Here is a 19907-nt window from a genome sequence, read left to right on the forward strand (position 1 = left end):
GAAGAGAGAGAAATCACAACTTCAGTTACCGTTGGAGCAACCACCACACACACAAACGCGCAAGGAAGAAGAAGAGAAAATGCCGAAGAACGCCGGCGAATCGCAATCGAAATTAAAGATGAGGTTGAAATCGATGAGGAAGCCGCTGCGAGACGTCTCTAACGCCAAGGCAGCCAATAAATCTGCCAGTATTTACAACAAGATCTCCAAAGATGACGGTGGAAAAGCAGGAGGCGATTCGCTCGATCGCCTTCTCCTCGTGCACTCCGAACTCCGACGACAGGTAGCGAACGTGGAAATGTTTTGGATGGTGATAATTTGGGCGTTCTTTCAGATTTGGCTGTTTAATAGTTTCTACGAGGTCTAGGGTTTATGTGGTTCATTTTGTATGGTAATTTGGTGATTCTGTGATGATAAGATGTAACCACAACCGGATTTCACTGTTGTGAGTAGATTTATGTTTGTCAGGTTCTCTTGATGTTTAGTGTAACTTCTGACTGGTTAATGCTTTGAGATTGCAGTCACCGTTTCGCCTTTCCTTTGGTTTTTATCGTTCTGTTTAAGAGGTAGTTTTGTGTTCCAGCTAATGGTTTTGGTTTTAGAGCTTCTGTAGTATGGGTTCTCTAGAGTTCCTGAAGTATATAGGTTGGGTAATTCTGTTTTCATGAATGTTTGGATTAAATTATGGAGAGGCAGGGCTGGTAGTGCAATGGTAGGAATTTACGGAGCGTGTTTGAAATTTGAGGAGGAAGAGACATCTTGCATCGTGTTGTAGTCATAAATCATTTGAACCAATGGTCCTTGTGTTTCATCAACCAATTATTGTTTAGAGTATGTGTTTGTTTAGTAATCAGAGTAGAAAATGTGAAGCGATTGGAGGATTAGAGTGTTCACTTCAACGCATTGTTTGGCAGATAGATGAACTAGTTGCCGAAGCACTCAAGTTGAAGGGCAATGATAGAAGGGATGAGATCAAACAATTTGCAGAGACCTTGTCTGATATGCAGACTTCCTTAAAGGTAAATGTGTTGTTTGATTTTCTGATTTTGACACTCTTCATTTTACAATGTTTCAATTTTCGAATGTACGATTCTGCAGCCATGGGTTTCCATATTTCAAAAGGCAGCTCTCAGCCAATCCACAGTGCCAGAGAAAAATACTTCAGCGGAGCCAGTTGAGACAAAGGCACTTTATGTCTCAAAAGAAAATACAAATACTGCCGCTGAAAGCCCTGAAGAAACCAAGTTTGAGTCACTTGTCTCTCCATCACCCCTTGTATCGTGGCGGGCTGGATGCAACACCGAAAGTGGCAGACAGTTGTTCCTACTCACACCAATGCCTCAGAAGAAAGCTTTTTCATCAAAGCATCATGTATCTTCGCTACATGAAGTCGAAAAGATTCCATTGGATGAAGCTGCCCACCTGGTATATCTTTCTGATGCAGTACAAAACTTAGGTAATGATCTCAATGGAGGTCTATCAGCCAAGCCAACTCCAAAAGTGGCTTTCGATACAGAAAAGACTAAAGCTGTAGTAGACAAACCAGTCACTGATTGTGCTTCACCAGAAAAGGCTTCAACTACGAATTATTCTCTATTTGTCATGACTCCATGCATGAAAATGTCACCACCAAAGTCCTGCATATTACTCGAGTCCGTATCAGCCTTCTCCAGAAAGAAAGTCCAGGCAGTCCATAAATCTACACCTTTTCCTACTCGAGTCCACAGATTCAGTGATTCCCAGGATTCTGAGTCCGATTCTGAATCCTCCAGCGATCAATCTTCAGATGACCTGAAGCTGAAGTATCCCGAGCTCTATGGAATAAGAAAAGAAAATACACAGAAGAAAATGGCAGCAGAAGATTCACCAAACTGGATTGTCTCACCTCCTAAAACCTGCGCTGTAATGGATCCTTCCAACGAGCCATCATTTAAAAATGAAGCTGATCACTGCTTGCCATTGAAAACTAGTGTAGTGAGTAATCAGGTAGCTCACTTCCCCACCATGAAGACGAAAGAGTGTCAAGGTAGGCATGCCACTACCTCGAAGACGAAACTGCAAGGTAATATGTCTCTTTCATTTGCTTATTCAACTATTCAAACATACATAACAAACTGAAATTCCAATAAAAGTTAATTCACCCTCTCCTTGCAGATGTTATTCGTACGCTTGATTTAGCTGAAGTCACACCGATGATGAAGGCACCTATGAGCAGCATGCGAATGGGAAAGCATCCCGGGGAGAACACTTTGAAGAAGGAACTGTGGATGAAATTTGAAGCAGTAAGTAGTCTTGATTTTCGTTTCAATGGCTCTCTTGTCCAAGATTCTACCAAGAAAGGATTTCTTGACGCTTTGGACGAGGTGTCTGATGCATAACTATTGTTGGGATGAGGTTACTTCAGTGCTGCTGTAAAGATATGATCATGTATGTACAATTACTTGCAAAAGTTGCAGTTTGGTGTAGTTGCTGAAGTTTTGTGTAATTGCACTTTTGTGATGAAGAAAAAAGAATATTATCAAATTGACATGATTAGTTGTTTTGTTACAAAAATGAGTTTAAAGCAAATGTGTAGAGTATTTATTTATTTATTTATTAACATATGAGTAAAAAGACATTGTACTATAATATTTTGCATATCGAATAATTTATTATAAAAGGGGTTATTACCAATTGCAGGTATTTTATGTTTATATAGATTAATGAACTGTTAATTAATTTAAAATGAATTGGTAGTATACCTCATATTCATCTGTTTTATAATGATTTATGAGAATTTTATTTTTTTTCAAATTAATTATTGTGGAAAAAGATTAAGTTTTTTTTATATACTAGTATCTCCAAATCAAAGTTAAAATTTTGAGTGAATTCATCGTAGAAATTTTAAATAAATTTTTTAAATATCTTTAAAATATAATATGTACAATAAGTTAATAATAATAAATCGATTTGAATAAATTAACCCGATTTATTTAAACTTTAGCAGCATGTAAGTAAAATTTACTCCATATAAATAAAATATAACAAAATCAAAATATGTTCGTTGATTAAGAAATTGTAAATAATGGAGTATTATTATTTTTTTTCCCATTTAGAGCGTAGTATAAATAGAGGAAACGTTAAAAACATTCACTACCGGCGATAGCAGCAGAACTCCTTAAACCCTCAGCTCTCTCTCTCTCTCTCTCTCTCTCTCAATTCATACTCACACACAATGGGCGAATCAGTTCAATGGATTAAGCACATCGAATTGTACGTTAGCTCCACCGCCACTCCGTCCGAGCAGGTGAATTCTCCGATTAATTGCTGATAAATATGCATATCGACCATTATATTCCGATTACTTACGAAACAGTTGGCTATCTCCTTACAGTCTACCTAATGACAAAATCTCTGCCAATATTTTAAAATAAGAATTCAAGAGCTTAATCAGACTGAATATACTTCTTTTTTCTGTGAAAATTGCTCACTCACATTACTTTTTGAAAATTGTGCTCTGTTGGAACTCTGCTACTGTTAATTACCGACTTTTACTGATGTGATCGCTTTGTGCTGTGAAATTGGACCACAGTCTGCCAGTGTGGATGAAGTTGCCACTTTGCTGAAGAAGGGAATTTTTAATCTAGAAACACTTGTAAGCTCTTTCGCTACGATTTTGCGTGTGTTTGTAGATCAACATTATCTTAATTGAAGCTTTGGTATTGAATAAACTATAATGTCTACTCAAAGTTGCTTCCAAATAACATTGTTTCTGATCTATAGGTTAAGGAAATGGAGATGTATTTGACTACTACTGATAGCATTGTCCGCTCTAGAGGTAATTGTGTCTGTGTCATCACTGGATTTCTCCAGTTTTGTCTACTCACCTATACCTGTAGTGTTATTGTACATGACTGTGTGATGGCATCTGAGGATTTCCAAACAATATTTACTTTCTTGATAGTTGGAGTTGGTGCACTTTATTTGTTTGTTGAGAAGGTGTCTTTGTCCTTTATAGATCAACTGTATATATCTAAGCCTTTGATTTTGGAAATTCCAATTCAAGGTGTAGCAGATGTAGTTCTGGAGAAAAAGAACTATCTAATGGCATTTATTCTGTGCAATTACAAGATTTTAGAATTAGCAATCTGTTGCAGATAGCAATCTCACTTTAAGATGCATATATGAATGAGAATGGTTGTATTTTCTCTGATGCACCAACATGAAGTTTTTTAGGTTTCAAGTTGAGTGCACTTTCATTTTATCTGGTTCTTCACTAAACAAGTTCCTTCCCTTGGCAGAATATGTTTGCATTGTAACCTGGGATTCTTTTGTTGACTCATCTCTTTTTATTCTTCTTATTTTATTTATTTTATATTATAAATGTTGTATCAAACATATATTTTTCCATCATTCAGGGAATCTCCTCCTTGCTGAACTGTTGGATAAACTAGCATCAAAGCCCTTAAGTAGCAGTTCAATACATAGCCTAGTAGGATTCTTCACAGAAAGACTGGTAAGTGGACAAATGAGAAGCACTATACCTGCTACATTTGTAGTTTACTTATTTTAATTCATATTCCGGAAACATTGTTTTTACCCAAATTATCATTTATTTGATCAAGTGCCTTATTAGTTGCGTTGCGGAAGGGACTTGGTAGTAGTATTGGCTTGCTCAAAGAATGCCATTGCTTCATTTTACCAAATCTTCTAGGATCCACCTTCCCCTAGAAATTATAATTTTTATGCAGTCGCAAATATATATTGATAGTTTGACTTTGACAATAATGTGGCAATCTCTTGATATTTTGTTTATATAACTATGGGTTCATAAGTTTTGCCATGGGGCTTTTCAATCAGTCAATATGAAAGGCAGATAATATTTTCATATATCAGGCAGACTGGAAAGCATTACGTGGTGCACTTGTGGGCTGTTTGGCTTTATTGAGGAGAACAGTGGATGTTGGAAATGTCACTGATTCTGATGCAAAGGCTGTTGCTGAGTCTTATCTCCAAAATCTTCAAGTTCAGTCCTTGGGCCAACATGATAGGAAGGTAAGTCCCGGTATGATGAGATATATATACTTTAGTACTTTTTGGTTCTCATGCTAAAGATTATGCTAATTTTCGTTCATGCATCATATTCATTGCAGCTAAGCTTTCAACTCTTGGAATGCTTATTAAATCACTATCCGGGTGCAATAGGAGATTTGGTAAAGCTCATTTTACCTTCTCCCTATGTTCTTCTATTTTCGTCATCTTAAAATTTTAATGCTGAAGCCGTCTTCATTGGACTGTGAGCAACCTTTATATGTTTGTTGTAAAGATAAAAAGCAAGTGGTGGAAATCATTTCTCACCCCAGCTTTCCTTACATACTCACTGCCTCCTTTAATACTTTCAATCACGTTGCTTGTTGTTAATACACACCCTAACACTCAAAATCCCAATGCTCGAGCATTATCCATTATCAACTTGGTGTGTGGTAGTACCATGAGCAATATCTTGTTAAAAAACAAAGATGGTGATTTCCTGAAACCTTGTAGATTGAAGGACACCAATGAGGTTCTTTTGCACGTGAAATTTCCCTGTAGTTTGACATTCATAAGGTTCCGAATGATTCCACAGAACATTTAAGTTAAATAATTTCTGTACAGCTTTGGATTTCTAATGTTTTTCTTAATCATTTTGACTTGTTCACTGAATCAAGCATCAAACTTGGTCTGATATGCTGTGTGAATCACAGCTTCATTTCTGTCGGAATTATAATCATGTCACATGTACCATGTGGTTCTTGTTCTTTTAGTTTATCTTTTTATTTGACTGCTCCAAGTATGATAGGAGTAAAGGCAAGATGGTTGCAAGTAACACTTGAGGAGAAATGTAAAATAGAGATAATTTCAGGACGCGAGTAGAGTGCTCAGATAATGAAAAACCTCTAAACCCACTTTGGCCTTGCCAATTACAATTAAAGTAAAAACATGCTAAAGACTATCCCCACCAGTACTTATAAATACACCAATTACGGAAAAGTAACTGACTAATAGACTTAGTGGGAATGACTGACTCATTAATGGAGTTAATGGGAATAACTGCTCCATCATGGACTTAATGAAATATAACTGACTCAATAATAGACAATAACCGACTCAATAATGGAAATAACTGACTCAATAATGGAAATTACTGCTAGCTAAAACCTCTGCTTCACTCAGTAACGTTTACATCTTCCACCACAGCCACGTCATCCTTGCCTTTCGCCTTCCAGTCCACCACACCACGATGGCCTCGTTTGTAAACTTTCCATGCCCGATAGCTGTTGCTATCAACTGCCCCGGTTGCGGAAACAGCCTTGTCCTCAAGGCGGAAGTAAGGAAACTGACCTCGTACATCCTCGTTGTCCATCCACATTGCATCATCCGCAGGCAGGTCCAGCCACTGAATTAGAACCTGCTCCACCTCCTGGTCGTCGTGTTGCACCACTCTCCTGTTAAGAATAGTCTCTGGTAGGAAGGGTGGATTATCTGCGATTAACTCTTCAGGTAACATGGTATCCACCGGTTCTGCTCCTATCGCCTTCTTCAGTAAGGAAACATGAAAGACAGGATGTATTTTAGCACCTTCTGGAAGTCGTAAACGATACACAACAGAACCTATCCGCTCCTCAATAGGAAAAGGACCGAAAAACCTTGGGGCAAGCTTGCGATTCTGGACCTTGAACAATGTTGTTTGACGGAAGGGCCGAAACTTAAGATAGACAAAATCCCCTACTTGAAATTCAATGTCTCGGCGATGTTTGTTTGCCGAAGCCACCATCTGATTCTGTGCTCGCTGGAGATGGAAGCGCAATTGGGCGATGATGTCATCCCTTGAGCGCAACTCCTCAGCTACAGCATGGACCTGAATCTCCCTTGGTAAGTATTGCCGGATCGTGGGAGGAGGCTGACCATAAACAATTTCAAACGGAGTAGAGCTAGCTGATGAATGGAAGCTGGTATTGTAGCAAAATTCTGCCCAAGCCAACCAACGATTCCACTGTCGTGGCCTGTCCGAGGAGAAACAACGAAGATACGTTTTCTAAGAAACGATTGAGTACCTCCGTTTGGCCGTCAGATTCCGGATGATAAGCTGAACTCATCCGAAGTTTCGTACCTGCTATGCGGAACAATTCCTGCCAAAACGCACTCAAGAAGAGTGGATCTCAATCAGACACAATAGAAGAAGGAATGCCGTGCAACTTGACCACTTCACGTGTGAATACATCAGCGACCACACGAGCTGTGAAGGGGTGCTTCAAAGCCATAAAATGGGCATATTTTGAAAATCTGTCAACTACCACCAATATACAATCTAATCCCCCTGCTCTTGGTAATCCAGAAATGAAATCAATACTAATATCATCCCAAACCTTCACTGGAATAGGCAGTGGCGAAAGGAGGCCCGCCGGAGATTGGGTGTCATACTTATTCTTTTTGACACACGCTGCATTCTGCCACAAATTTTGAAACCATTCTCATCATGCCCCTCCAGTAGACAATGACAGCTAGGCGACGATACGTCCTATGGGCGCCTGCATGGCCACCTGTTGGTGTAGCATGGAACTCCTCCATCAGCTTAGGTATCCATGAAGAGGTTGAGGGTACAACTAGACGACCTTTATAAAATAAAAGGTCATGCACCAACATGTAGTGAGGTGTTGTTGACTTTCCTTGCTGGATGTTGGTTTTGATTCGAGCCAGATGCGGATCCTTGGCCAAGTCTTGCTGGATCGCTGCCCAATCTAACCACTTAGGCGTTGACAGTGCCGCACATTCGATGTCATCGTCACGGCGGGAAAGAGCATCAGCTGCCCTGTTTAGTGCCCCTTCCTTGTAAACTACTGAAAACTCGTAAACTCGTAACCCAATAATTTTGCTCCCCAATTTTGTTGTGCCGGCGTGGTCAAAGGTTGTGATAACAGATGTCGGAGGCTGCGTTGATCAGTACGGACTGTAAATTGTCGCCCCAGAAGATATGGCCTCCAATGTTGAATGGCAAGAACCAATGCCATTAGTTCTTTCTCGTAAGCCGACTTCGCCAATAGACGGGCCGAGAAATGCTTGCTGAAATAGGCTATCGGCTGGTTGTCCTGCATCAAAACAGCCCCAATGCCCCGGCCTGAAGCATCACACTCAACGACAAATGATTTGGAGAAATCCGGCATACGGAGCACAGGTGCCGAAGTAAGGGCTTCCTTAAGATTTGTGAATGCGTCATCTGTTTCTTGCGTCCACTCTAAATTGCGGGTCACAGATTTCTTTATTAAAGCCGTGAGTGGGGCAGCGATTTTCCCATAATCTTTGATGAACCTCCGATAGTAGCCGGTTAACCCCAAGAATCCCCGCAGTCCACGCAATGTAGTGGGAGTAGGCCAACGTAGAACAGCCGATATTTTTGACGGATCCATACGAACTCCCTGGAAAGAGACAATATGTCCAAGATATTCCACACTCATGCCCCACGAGGCATTTCTTGAGATTAAGAACTAATTTGTTATCCTTCAACACATGAAAAACTTGGCAGATATGGTCGACATGTGCTTCCCAAGAAGGGCTATAGATAAGAATATCGTCAAAAAAAACCAAGACGAACTTACGTAGTAGGGGCTGAAATATTTCGTTCATCAGGCTCTGGAACGTGGCCGGTGCATTGGTGAGACCGAAAGGCATAACCAAGAATTCATAATGCCCGGAATGAGTGCGAAAAGCCGTTTTGGGCACGTCGGCTGCCTCGACTCGTATTTGATGATATCCTGCCTTCAAGTCCAACTTGGTGAACCACTTCGCTGCTGCTGGAGCGTGAGAGCTTGAGTTAGTGGAGTTGAGCTGCTGCTGGTGTTGCTGCTCCCTGTCGCGCCGCTGGTGTTACTGGTCTGCTTTTACAGTATTCGCAAAACATTCCTCATATCATTTCCCATGGTGGAGATTTGTTCTTGTAGTTCCTTGACTGCACGACTTTGCTCCTCCGATGCCTTCTCCAATCCTTCAAGACGGGCTTCTGTACTGCGTGTAACCACCATGATTTCTTTCCATGTTCACCGCACCAATTGATAGGAGTAAAGGCAAGATGGTTGCAAGTAACACTTGAGGAGAAATGTAAAATAGAGATAATTTCAGGACGCGAATACAGTGCTCAGATAATGAACAACCTCTAAACCCACTTTGGCCTTGCCAATTACAATTCAAGTAAAAACATGCTAAAGACTATCCCCACCAGTACCTATAAATACACCAATTACGGAAAAGTAACTGACTAATAGACTTAGTGGGAATGACTGACTCATTAATGGAGTTAATGGGAATAACTGCTCCATCATGGACTTAATGAAATATAACTGACTCAATAATAGACAATAACCGACTCAATAATGGAAATAACTGACTCAATAATAGACAATAACCGACTCAATAATGGAAATAACTGACTCAATAATGGAAATTACTGCTAGCTAAAACCTCTGCTTCACTTAGTAACGTTTACATCTTCCACCACAGCCACGTCATCCTTGCCTTTCGCCTTCCAGTCCACCACACCACGATGGCCTCGTTTGTAAACTTTCCATGCCCGATAGCTGTTGCTATCAAAGTAGTTCTAACTATGTGGTTAACAATAACTTAACTTTGCCTGTTCCTTTTTTTTTCTACAGGGAGATGACCTTGTTTATGGAATCTGTGAGGCTGTTGACGGGGAAAAAGATCCTGAGTGCTTATTGCTTGTCTTTCATATAGTGGAATGTCTTGGACAGATATATCCCGATCCTTCTGGTCCTTTAGCAAATTATGCGGAGGATATGTTTGAAATTTTAGGAAGTTATTTCCCCATCCATTTCACACATGTGAGTGACCTCTTTAATCTATTTTCCCATGTCTCATCATATTTGTCGTATCTGTGCTTATGGCTCTTGTATTAAGCATTATATTTCATAACCTTATAATTTGATTGGTCATAGGTTTTATAGCATGGTGAGAAGAGCAGTATCTAAACTATGTTTGAACAAATTGGGGGGAGTTTAAATATATGTTTTAAACATTATTTGATAGAGCTGACTAAAGATAGAAGGATGTGTTGCACTCCTTTTGCATATTTTTGAGAGCACATTGTTTCCCAAATTTTTTAATTCATAATCTCATATTAGGAAATACATCACTCATTTGACCACACCTTGGGAATGTTTGTCTTAGAGTGTGTCTGGTGCTATTAGGACAGGAGGCTAATTTTTTCATTTTCCCCTCCCCCCAATCTTTTTAGGAGTATATGTTTTCCCCCTATTCTGATTTGATATTCAATATTTGTCCAGCCAAAAGGTGAGGATGATGACACAAAGAGAGAAGAACTATCAAGGGCATTAATGGTGAGCAATTTGTTTCATGTTACTATGTGGTCGCAGCCAAAGCTGAAATGACTAAATAGTCTGCTCTTCCTAAAGATGTTTATAAAGAAATTTAGACACTTACTTGTATTCTGATGTCTTTCAGTTGTCATTTGCTTCTACACCTCTTTTTGAACCTTTTTCTATCCCATTGCTGCTAGAGAAACTTTCATCTTCTCTTCCGTCAGCTAAGGTCGGTCTTCAACTCAATGCACCTCCGCAACCTTTTTATATGTCTGAAATATATTTCACTTAATTTGTTGGATGCCTACATGTTTATCTGCAGGTGGAGTCATTTAAGTATCTTAGCTATTGCACAGCAAAGTATGGACCAGAAAGGATGGCAAGCCACGCTGAAGTTCTTTGGTCTTCTGTAAAAGATGCCATATATATATCACCTCAGTGTACCCTGACAAAGGAGTCTGAATTATTTGGTGGAATGGGCTTTAAGGATAGTGATGTTATGATGCAGGCTTTTATACTCCTGCAGGAAGTTATTCAACAATATGGTGATTTCATTAGTTTAGTTTTAGGTGACAATGACATAAATGCCTTCATAAATTCCCTGAGTCAGTATAAGGAGATGGATGATATTCCTTCACTAGCAAAACAGAGATTGCATGTGGTTGGTCATATTATGTCCACTTGTGCTAAACCCTCACCTGCTTTGTGCAATAAAGTCTTTAACAGTTTCTTTCCGCTCCTCATGGAAAGTCTGGGGCTTTCAGTTGAAAAATCATTAAATGGCTACCTAGATGAAGATTGTTCTCCTCCAGCCAAATTTAATTTTGCAGCTATTTATCTCTGCACAGAACTTCTTGCAGCATGCAGATATGTGGCTGTCTCCCTCGACAGTTCTACCCCAGCCCTTGAATTTTCTCAACAGGCATGGTCTACCATGCTTAACAATTCCTGTAAATCACTAGTGAAAACATTCTTTTCCCTCTTAAGATCAACGGAAGCTGATCAAAGAGCAAGTTCTGGTGTTTACTTTGGAGGTTAGCTATTTTCTCCGAATGCTATCACTTTTTATGATAGGAAGAACATGTTAAGGTTCTTATAGGAATAGGATGTAAAATATCTTACTTGTGAATTCGTTGTCAATGACAATGGTTCGTTTTCTTTTTTATATTTATCATGATTCTTTTGAAAAATGACCTCCACTTATAGGTATGCTCATGTTGTAAAGATAACATGGCTTTTCCTTGTAATGCTATTTATTTATTTTGTTGTGAATAACTGCAGTTAAGGGCCTGGAAATTTTGGCTACGTTTCCAGAAAGCTTCCTTCCGGCGTCAAACTCCTTATATGACAATATATTGTCAGAGTTTGTCAGAACAGTTACTTCTGGCAGCCACGAGACATTCTTGTGGACATTGACTTTGAAGGCCCTGACAGAAATTGGTCTTTTTGCCAATAAACATCCAGAATCTGCAAAAGCTGTGATCTTTGAGAAAATTGTTGTAGAAAAATTTGTCTCCCTGATACCTTCTGGTGAATCAGCCATGCCTTCATCACTCAAACTGAAAGCTGCTTTTGAAATCGGTGGAACAAGGAAGGAGTTCATGTTCAAAGTTGTTCATGCGTTATCTGCAGCCATATATACCAATTTCTCAGCTGCTTATGTAAGTCTCTATGTTATACTGCCAAACATTAGGTATTTTTTTTCCACAGAAGTGCACCTTATAGTTTTGCATCATCATACATCCTGGTGGTTTGAATATTTGTAGAGTTTTGTAATCCTTCAAAGAATAAATAATCACTGAATAGATTATAATCCTTCTATAGTTATGCATGTGGTTAATGAGTTGTGTTGGTTCTTCATATCCTGTATTCTTTTTCATTATTTTGTATTTACTCTTGTAAAACTTTGTTCAACATTAATCCAAACAGGATGAAGGGAATCATGAATCTGGAAAATTGATGATCCTGCTTCTTGATACTTACACCGAAAAGGTGCTTCCATGGTGAGTGAATTTTTGGTAATCAATTTCCATTTCAGTATTTTGTTTCCTTGATTCATGTCTTATTATCTATTGAACACAAAAGCTACATTGAATTTAAGTTTCAGTATGGCAGGGAATGAAAAGAATTAAGTTTCAAGAACTAAATCAATTACGTTCTGAGTTGTGATTTCATATCTAATGTTTTAATGGACATGTTTCTTGACTTGGATCCAGGTTTCTTAAAATTGGAGGCTTTGAGGAAATCCCGCTGAATTTTGCTCTCGGTATCTGGGAGAAGATTGAACATACCATGTACTTAAACCTCAGTACCCTGGAAATTGCTATGGTAAGCTAGCCAAATTAATGTTGGATCTCTCCAGCCTGTTTCATTTCTTGTATTATACCACTAGGTAAATTTTGGATTTTGTTTTATTAGGGAGCAGGTTATAAGGATCTTCTCAGTGCAATAATGACTGCAATCAAGAAGGCTGTTGGGAGTTGTTCGAAAGAAAGCCAGGAAATAATCATTAATAAAGCCTTTGGAGTACTTTCTTCATGTACTGGTTTTGGGTTTGAATCTGGCAGTTCTCTTGTAAAGGAGGAAGATGTGAAGCAAAATCTCAATCCCGGTGACTCTTCCTGTAAACATGAGTGGCTTACTTCATTATTTGCTTCAGTCATTATAGCTCTCCGCCCTCAAACAAGTATACCAAATGGAAAAATGATTATACAGCTGTTCATAAAAAGCCTCCTTAACGGACATGTTCCATCTGCTCATGCACTGGGTTCTTTAGTTAATAAACTGCCTTTGGAGATCAAAGGAATGAACTGTGCTGAAAATCTGACTCTGAACACGGCACTGGACATGATATCTCCAACATTTACGGGGATTTCTCACCATGATAACGTTTCTCAAACTAATGGCAGTGGAATTGATTTCAGTAGTTTAAGATTGAATACCTTAAGAATGCAATCCGGGATTAACACTGCAATTGGATTGGCATGGATTGGTAAAGGATTACTTATGAGGGGGCATGAAAAGGTAAAAGATATAACCATGGCTTTATTGAGTTTGTTGATGTTGGATTGTGAAGGTGTAGACTCAAAAGAGCTCCAAATTATTGATGTAGAAGACATGCATCAGCTGAGAACAACTGCTGCTGATGCATTTCATATCATTATGAGTGACTCTGGGGAATGCCTGAGTCGAGCGTATCATGCAACCATACGACCGCTCTACAAGCAACGTTTTTTCAGCACCATCATGCCCATTTTTTTGTCCTTGGTGATAAAATCTGATGCATCACTTGTCAGGTATGAATCATGATAGGAAACGACTTTAATAATGCTGTTTAACTTTTGCACTATTGGCAGTGAATACAATAATACTTGAGCATCCTACACTTCACCTCTCAGGAACCACTTAAAAGTTGGGTTTCTCTGAAGTTTGTTTTTAGTTTAATGAGTTGATTTGGTTTGGATTATCTTCACTATTACATCTAACAAAAATGTATATGATCATGTATTAGGTGGTTTACTAGTTTTCAATGCATGTATTTTGTTTAAGTATGATTCAAACTTAGTTGAACTGAATGTGGCATCTATTTTTCTGTCTTGATCTAGTCCTACATACACTTCCAGATCTATGCTATATAGAGCCTTTGCACATGTTGTGTCTGATACTCCCGTGATTGCTGTTTTGGCTGAATCCAAAAAGGTCAGCGATATTAGTTCACTCTTACCATCTCCAATTTTGTGATACTATCCTTCAATATATTTATACACAGTTTTATTGAGATGTATGACTTTGCACACAGATTGTCCCTATTTTATTGGATTGCTTGTCCGTGCTGAGCAAGGATGTGGCTAACAAGGAAATTATTTACAATGTTTTACTTGTCATATCAGGAATATTGCTCGAGAAAAATGGTGAGAACATACATATCTTCCAATTCAACAATGCATGAACTGTGAAGGGCTTATGATTTTATCATTATCATTTGAACATGCTTGTTTGTTTTATGGAAATTTGTACTGCTTACTACTAAAAAGATACTGATTTTCGATCTTATTTTACTCTTGTTTTCGTGTATCGGTTGAAATGCATTTCGATTGCCAATTACCCTAATTTTTCTTGCACTCATTGCCACAGGACAAGAAGCTGCAGTAGAAAATGCACCTATCATTGTAAACCTGCTTATTGATCTCACAACATACCAACACATGATGGTAATGAACAGTCTGAATTCTCTTCGTGCTTTTGGTAAATGTGTTTATTTATTTCCCATAAAGCTACCATGTACTAGTGAAATTGAATTTCAAAATGTTTTCAGGCTATTCGAGAAACAGCAATACAGTGTCTCGTTGCTATGACTGAGCTTCCCTACACTAGAATTTATCCTCTGAGAACTAAGGTATGAATATTCTTACACTCAGGTGCACACATTGAAATCTCAAGGTGACAATCAACTATAGCACTAGTGATGCGTATATCTTTTCTCGTCATTACAAACTATCCAGTAACAAAATCATTTCTCAATGCAAGGTTTTACAAGCGACATCAAAGGCACTTGATGATCCTAAGAGGATTGTTCGTCAAGAAGCTGTCAGATGTCGACAATCTTGGTAAGTAAAAAATGTAGTATTTTCACTCACTTGTAGTAGTTTCGAATCTAAAATCAGATTTTTTCGTTGATTGATGTTTTCTTTTTCTTCCCCGACTTCATTTTTAGGGCTTCAATTGCGTCAAGAACTCTTCGCTTCTAAAACAAAGGGTAATTTGTTGGTGAGATATTGTTACAAGTAAGAAGCTTTGTTGCAGATAGTATTCTTGTGTTGTAACAGTAGCAGTAATTTTGTGTAGATTTCATAACTCATAGACTGGTATTGATGTATATTCTCTATAATCCTTGCTTCTCTTTATTTAGTACTGTAATATAGCCCGAAAGTGAGCATTCAAATTTCGGATTGGATTTTTACCTAATTTTGAGAGAATATAATCATATTAATCTAAACTGATACGTAATCTCGTATTCTGAAAATCAGAAAATTTATAATGATTGCAAACTGAAAAATATAATTTTTTTTAATAAACTATTGTTTAGAAAATAAATTAAATTGTTGTGTATGTATTAGACAAGCTTCGAATTTTATGATGCCAGACTGAAAATCCATATTTTGAGAATAATACATCTTAAAATATTAGATACTATAATTCAATTTTTTGGATTTTTTATTGAAAAGACAGACATCGAAAATCCATATTTAGAAATAAAGAAATCAGATGTGATCCTAAGATTTGAACCAAATTTGATATATTTCAATTTGATTCGATTATTTGAATTACAAATATTTTGCTTCCCCTCAAAATTTAGGAAACTGTATCAGAATCCTGCAAGGGCCAAAGTTTTAAGCAGCAAACATTCATCAAAGAGAGGCCTCCATCTTCTAAAGGAATAACATTCTCATCGCTCTTTCTCGGCTGAAGCTTCTGCTCCTTCCTCATCATCCGACTGTACAGATTCGTGCTTTGCAGCTGCCTGCAACACCCTGCTTTGGATGTCGGATGATGAAGGCGACATGGGCAGTCCATCGCCGTTGCTCCCCCCCTTTCCCGCTGCCCATGATATTGCCTGGCCTCCTAGTCTCACTGGAGTTAGCAGCAGCCTGAGGATGAACTCCAAAATTACAATCATTTTCGTGCTACCAAACGATATATATAACACTTTCTCTCGAATATCAAAGTTTCACGCGTAGGAAAACAGTAACATAATCCATAAAAACGTGCTTAAACACTCGATGCTGAGGCTCAGTGAAGTAAGGCAGTATACCTCACGTCCTGCTTCAAATCTTCTACGTTCTCGTATGAAGCAACTCGTCTGATTAGGCTCTGGCCCAGACCAATAACACCGATAAACTGCAGGGTCGTCTCCCATTCTGCAGGAAGGGGAAAAGAATTGTTAAACTTGACATAGCAAATGATATACAGCCATTTAACTGAGGCCACCAATTCGTTCAAAAAACAAAATTGTGGCCGAATGAAGTAGTTTCATTCGTACTAATAATGTACTGAGGCTACAGTCAATAACTTCGTCCAAAATACGTCTGATTCTGCTCCTGATTCTACGCATTTACATATTTTTGGATATTATTCTTCGTTTACAAACTTGGAACTGTTTTTCACTAGGTTCTTCTAAGCTGTGGTGAAATATTCAACTCCATAGAGATTCATGCATTGTTAGCCATCAAAAGTTTCAGTTAAACGGTCATAATCAGCTTCTGTTTGCTCGATAGTTGGGTAAACGATGAATAACAGTTTATAATTCTTGAAAAATACTACATGGAAGATGAAAGCACATTACCTACTATTGAATAGATCGCTGCAGCAAAACCCTACATGTGAAGAATCGGGCTAGTCAATCACTCCACGCCAAAGTTAAAAAGATAGAATCATTTATAGGGGAGATTAAAATGTCCATACGAGCCATCTTTAATTTGAAAGGACGAGAAATGTCTTCTTTGTCGCATGTAACACAAAAGCTAATTTACCTATTTAAAAGACGGAACGAATCCTTACCACTCCATACCCAATGGTTTTCAGTGGAGTTGGTTTAATTTCCTCCAATATCGCTTCAGCCTCCTACATAAATCCAGCCGAGAAGTCACAAAGTTGGTAAAGGAACACATCGACAGGAGCATCTTCGAAAATTACTTTCACATGATGCATAAAAAGATGGGAACTGATACAAGAGGTCAGAGTCCAGAAGGATCCTATTCCATGCGTTTTTAGCTCATTCGGGATATGAACTGACAAGCGCAAATCACTTGGATATTACTAAATTTAAAATGTAAAATCTTCATTTCGACACATCTTCTGCTTCAGAGAGAAGGCAGGCGAAAGACTTACCTCATTAAGTATTGTAAATGCTGTCTCGGGTTTTGCCATCTTAATACGTAACCCGTTTTTCACCCAAGCCCGAAAGCCACCTTTGACAATATAAGGTTTCTGTTGTGTGAAAAAAACACAAAAAAAAAGAATGGAAATAAGCTGAATGTCATTTTTGTATGATCTTGAAATACCGAAACTATTAGCTTTTCTGGTCATACTTGCCTTAGTCCCAAGCTTTCTCAGTGATCTTGCGACGCCCTTCGAGAAAGTTCCATCAGCATCCATAACTAAAACTTTAGACTTGTCCTGCATGTAAAGAAGTCGAAAAGAATAATTTCTTGTCAATCGTATTTCAATATAACCAGTAGCTCTTTTAACTATCAACAGACAGGATTGGAAGAGGAAAAATAGTCATGGACAAGCTTCATACATCAACTATGTTAAGGTTACGGATAACAGCAGCTAGCAATGTGTATTCAATATCTCGTCCCCCCTTCAGCAACCTCTTCGTGGAGCGATCAACCTGCGTATTTATGTAAAAGTAGAAAGATATTTAAGTACAAAAATCTCACCATCAATAGCCAATTAATCTGTCTTTCCCAATAACAAGATCTTAACTAGAGAAAATTGATGAGAGAAAAGATGCACTTACCTCAGGAAGTGTCACGCTGGCATATCGAAATCGAGCTGCCCTTCGAAGATCAGGAACGCCATCTCTTTCCTTGAAATTCTTTGCAGACAAATCAATAAAACAAGTTAACATAAGTGCTCTAACTTTAAAAAGTGGCAATTTGTAAACAATGACAAGAAGCTGATGAAAAGTCTCCTACCTCTGGTCGAATGTCTACAAGAACAGCGTTTTCATTCCCTTGTATGAGCTCCAGAGCCGACTTAGGAGACAAATCTCCTGCATATCCACTATATTTTACTATCCTATAAGAAGCCCTGCACAAAACTGATGAGAAATGTGATTTCCGTTCACTTTGCTCTAGATCGTGAAGAAAGGATCTAACACAAAAATAAAATGACAAAACGAGGTTTACCATAGAGTCACCCAGAGTCCAAGGAAAAGAACAAAAGGAACGAGTGGATCATTAGGGTTGAGGCCAAGACTTTCTTCAAATCCCTCCACAGCCATGTAAACCTTTGCATCAAAATTTTGAAGTATGATGTGATTAGACAACAACAAGAATGTAGCACTTTTTTGAAACCGAATCATTCATTTATACGATAAGCCAGTTTTCGCCAACAAATAAGCATACTTATACCTGATGAAGTGCAGTTCCAACAGGAAATAGTACTTCCTCTACTCTTTCTTCGGATACACCAACTGCTTCTCGGACTTGTGGAGGGAGAAATCCCTTCACGAAACTGTAAGCATATCCGACAGCTTTCCCCCCTCGTATCAAAGAGTCTTCACCTACAACAATTGTTCCCCTTAAAACATCAAGTGCAAAAGGCCCGGCTCTGCCTGATGCTTCCTTCAACTCAGTTGATAGTCCAGACAACATATCACCGGGCGACTGTGATCCTGCAGATTTTTTGACAAACAAGATAATCTCATCGATGGAATCACTCACTGCTCGATTGGTATTTTCCAGAACACTTTCTCCTATCTTAGATGCATCAGCAGCAGATTCGCGCAATTTGGAAACAATATCAGACAGTTTCGCCTCCAGATACGATAGTGAATCTTCATCCACGTTGAATGAATGAAATACCAGATGAGAAGGCACAACTGATTCAACAGGAAGCGCCTCGGCATTATCAACTGTGTTCGTAAGAAAATCCACTAGCTGGTCATCTACAAACACGATGTTATCCGATCCTAGGCAGCGTGCTCCATCTTTCACCCCAACTCGGTAACTACTCAGCCCACATTGTCTTAAATTTTGCAATCCAGATCGATATAACGACCGAGAAGCAGACATGAACAGTTTAGAGTTTCCAAGATTGTTGAGGTAAAGACATGAATTAGAGGAAGCTAAGTCAAGACTAAAGCAGTTTGCATCAAATCTCATCCCATGTGGAGAAAAGGATTTCAATCCTTCACAAACACAAATCTGCACTAGAATATGCAATATTTAATAAGTAAAACCCTTGTCATAAATTTCATTTAAGCAGCTGTTTCTCATTCACTCAGCCCATTGCAATTTCAATCAAACTTATGAATGTGAGAAAGCCCAGATTCTAGTCCTAGTCATAGAGCGTAAATGGAGATCATAAAAAAAAGAGGATTTAACACACGACACAATCAACTGATAACTGATTCTGTAAGTTAAAAAGATTGTACACTTCAGTTCCAAAAAAAAAAACGCACACACACACACGCACAAGTTTTGACCTTTGTTGGGGAAAGAGGCAGCATTGGATGTTGACTCGATCACTCCTGCAAATTCGCCTAATCCCTCGTTTCGAGTTCACTAAACCCGAAAAATGGAAAATGGAAAATGAAAAATCTGTTCTTGTTAAAGAGTAGATGCTGCAAGAATTGAAGCAAAGTGATGCGCCGTCTTTTACTGCTTTAAAAGTGATTATATATTTATTGCAACAATTGTTGGGAAGGTAATTATCAAAACTTAGATTAAACCATTTCTTTTAGATTTTATCTTGATCTTTACCAATCAAAATCATCGGAGCCTAAAAATAATCTTGTTTGTGATTTGAGTAGTTTAAGTGAAAAATAAA

General features: G+C 38.5%; 3 protein-coding genes across 4 annotated transcripts; 2 read left to right on the forward strand and 1 right to left on the reverse strand.

Annotated features, from left to right (window-relative positions):
- Positions 1–20: 20 nt before the first annotated feature.
- On the forward strand, positions 21–2557 carry LOC125207818 (uncharacterized). Its single transcript, XM_048107317.2, has 4 exons — positions 21–283; positions 915–1019; positions 1099–2062; positions 2155–2557. The coding sequence occupies exons 1-4, from the start codon at positions 80–82 to the stop codon at positions 2376–2378; spliced, it is 1497 nt and encodes a 498-aa protein (XP_047963274.1). The 5' UTR covers positions 21–79; the 3' UTR covers positions 2379–2557.
- A 590-nt stretch (positions 2558–3147) lies between these two features.
- On the forward strand, positions 3148–15294 carry MET18 (ARM repeat superfamily protein). Of its 2 annotated transcripts, none has more exons than XM_048105382.1 (20): positions 3148–3286; positions 3572–3634; positions 3763–3817; positions 4398–4495; positions 4876–5034; positions 5133–5192; positions 9663–9851; positions 10314–10367; positions 10492–10578; positions 10672–11383; positions 11631–12010; positions 12279–12352; positions 12566–12677; positions 12768–13645; positions 13955–14048; positions 14149–14260; positions 14484–14560; positions 14665–14745; positions 14877–14956; positions 15064–15294. In XM_048105382.1, exons 1-20 carry the CDS (start codon positions 3215–3217, stop codon positions 15095–15097), a joined length of 3471 nt encoding a protein of 1156 aa, XP_047961339.1. In that variant the 5' UTR covers positions 3148–3214; the 3' UTR covers positions 15098–15294. The 2 variants fall into 2 exon arrangements, with proteins under 2 accessions (XP_047961339.1, XP_047961340.1); XM_048105383.1 differs by having other exon boundaries at positions 13973–14048.
- A 323-nt stretch (positions 15295–15617) lies between these two features.
- Positions 15618–19726, reverse strand: LOC125204405 (uncharacterized). The gene is made up of 12 exons (XM_048103062.2): positions 19564–19726; positions 18488–19282; positions 18263–18363; positions 18050–18164; positions 17872–17949; positions 17650–17742; positions 17442–17525; positions 17238–17336; positions 16908–16970; positions 16693–16723; positions 16162–16267; positions 15618–15997 (listed from the first exon to the last, which is right to left on the reverse strand). The coding sequence occupies exons 1-12, from the start codon at positions 19585–19587 to the stop codon at positions 15796–15798; spliced, it is 1791 nt and encodes a 596-aa protein (XP_047959019.1). The 5' UTR covers positions 19588–19726; the 3' UTR covers positions 15618–15795.
- Between the last annotated feature and the right edge of the window lie 181 nt (positions 19727–19907).

The sequence above is a fragment of the Salvia hispanica genome, chromosome 6, assembly GCF_029641045.1.
Source record: "Salvia hispanica isolate PSC_SH4W2 chromosome 6, Shi_PSC_v1, whole genome shotgun sequence".
NCBI lineage: Eukaryota > Viridiplantae > Streptophyta > Magnoliopsida > Lamiales > Lamiaceae > Salvia > Salvia hispanica.

Excerpts from the sequence above, each read along its gene's own strand:
- LOC125207818 (XM_048107317.2), top strand. The coding sequence starts at position 80 with ATGCCGAAGAACGCCGGCGAATCGCAATCGAAATTAAAGATGAGGTTG. Across the intron at positions 284-914 it reads ACTCCGAACTCCGACGACAG|ATAGATGAACTAGTTGCCGA; the intron begins GTAGCGAACGTG and ends ATTGTTTGGCAG. Across the intron at positions 2,063-2,154 it reads CTCGAAGACGAAACTGCAAG|ATGTTATTCGTACGCTTGAT; the intron begins GTAATATGTCTC and ends CTCTCCTTGCAG.
- MET18 (XM_048105382.1), top strand. The coding sequence starts at position 3,215 with ATGGGCGAATCAGTTCAATGGATTAAGCACATCGAATTGTACGTTAGC. Across the intron at positions 13,646-13,954 it reads TCTGATGCATCACTTGTCAG|TCCTACATACACTTCCAGAT; the intron begins GTATGAATCATG and ends GTCTTGATCTAG. Across the intron at positions 14,957-15,063 it reads GTCAGATGTCGACAATCTTG|GGCTTCAATTGCGTCAAGAA; the intron begins GTAAGTAAAAAA and ends CTTCATTTTTAG.
- LOC125204405 (XM_048103062.2), bottom strand. The coding sequence starts at position 19,587 with ATGCTGCCTCTTTCCCCAACAAAG. Across the intron at positions 16,971-17,237 it reads CATTTACAATACTTAATGAG|GAGGCTGAAGCGATATTGGA; the intron begins GTAAGTCTTTCG and ends GGATTTATGTAG. Across the intron at positions 16,268-16,692 it reads AGCGATCTATTCAATAGTAG|AATGGGAGACGACCCTGCAG; the intron begins GTAATGTGCTTT and ends CCCTTCCTGCAG.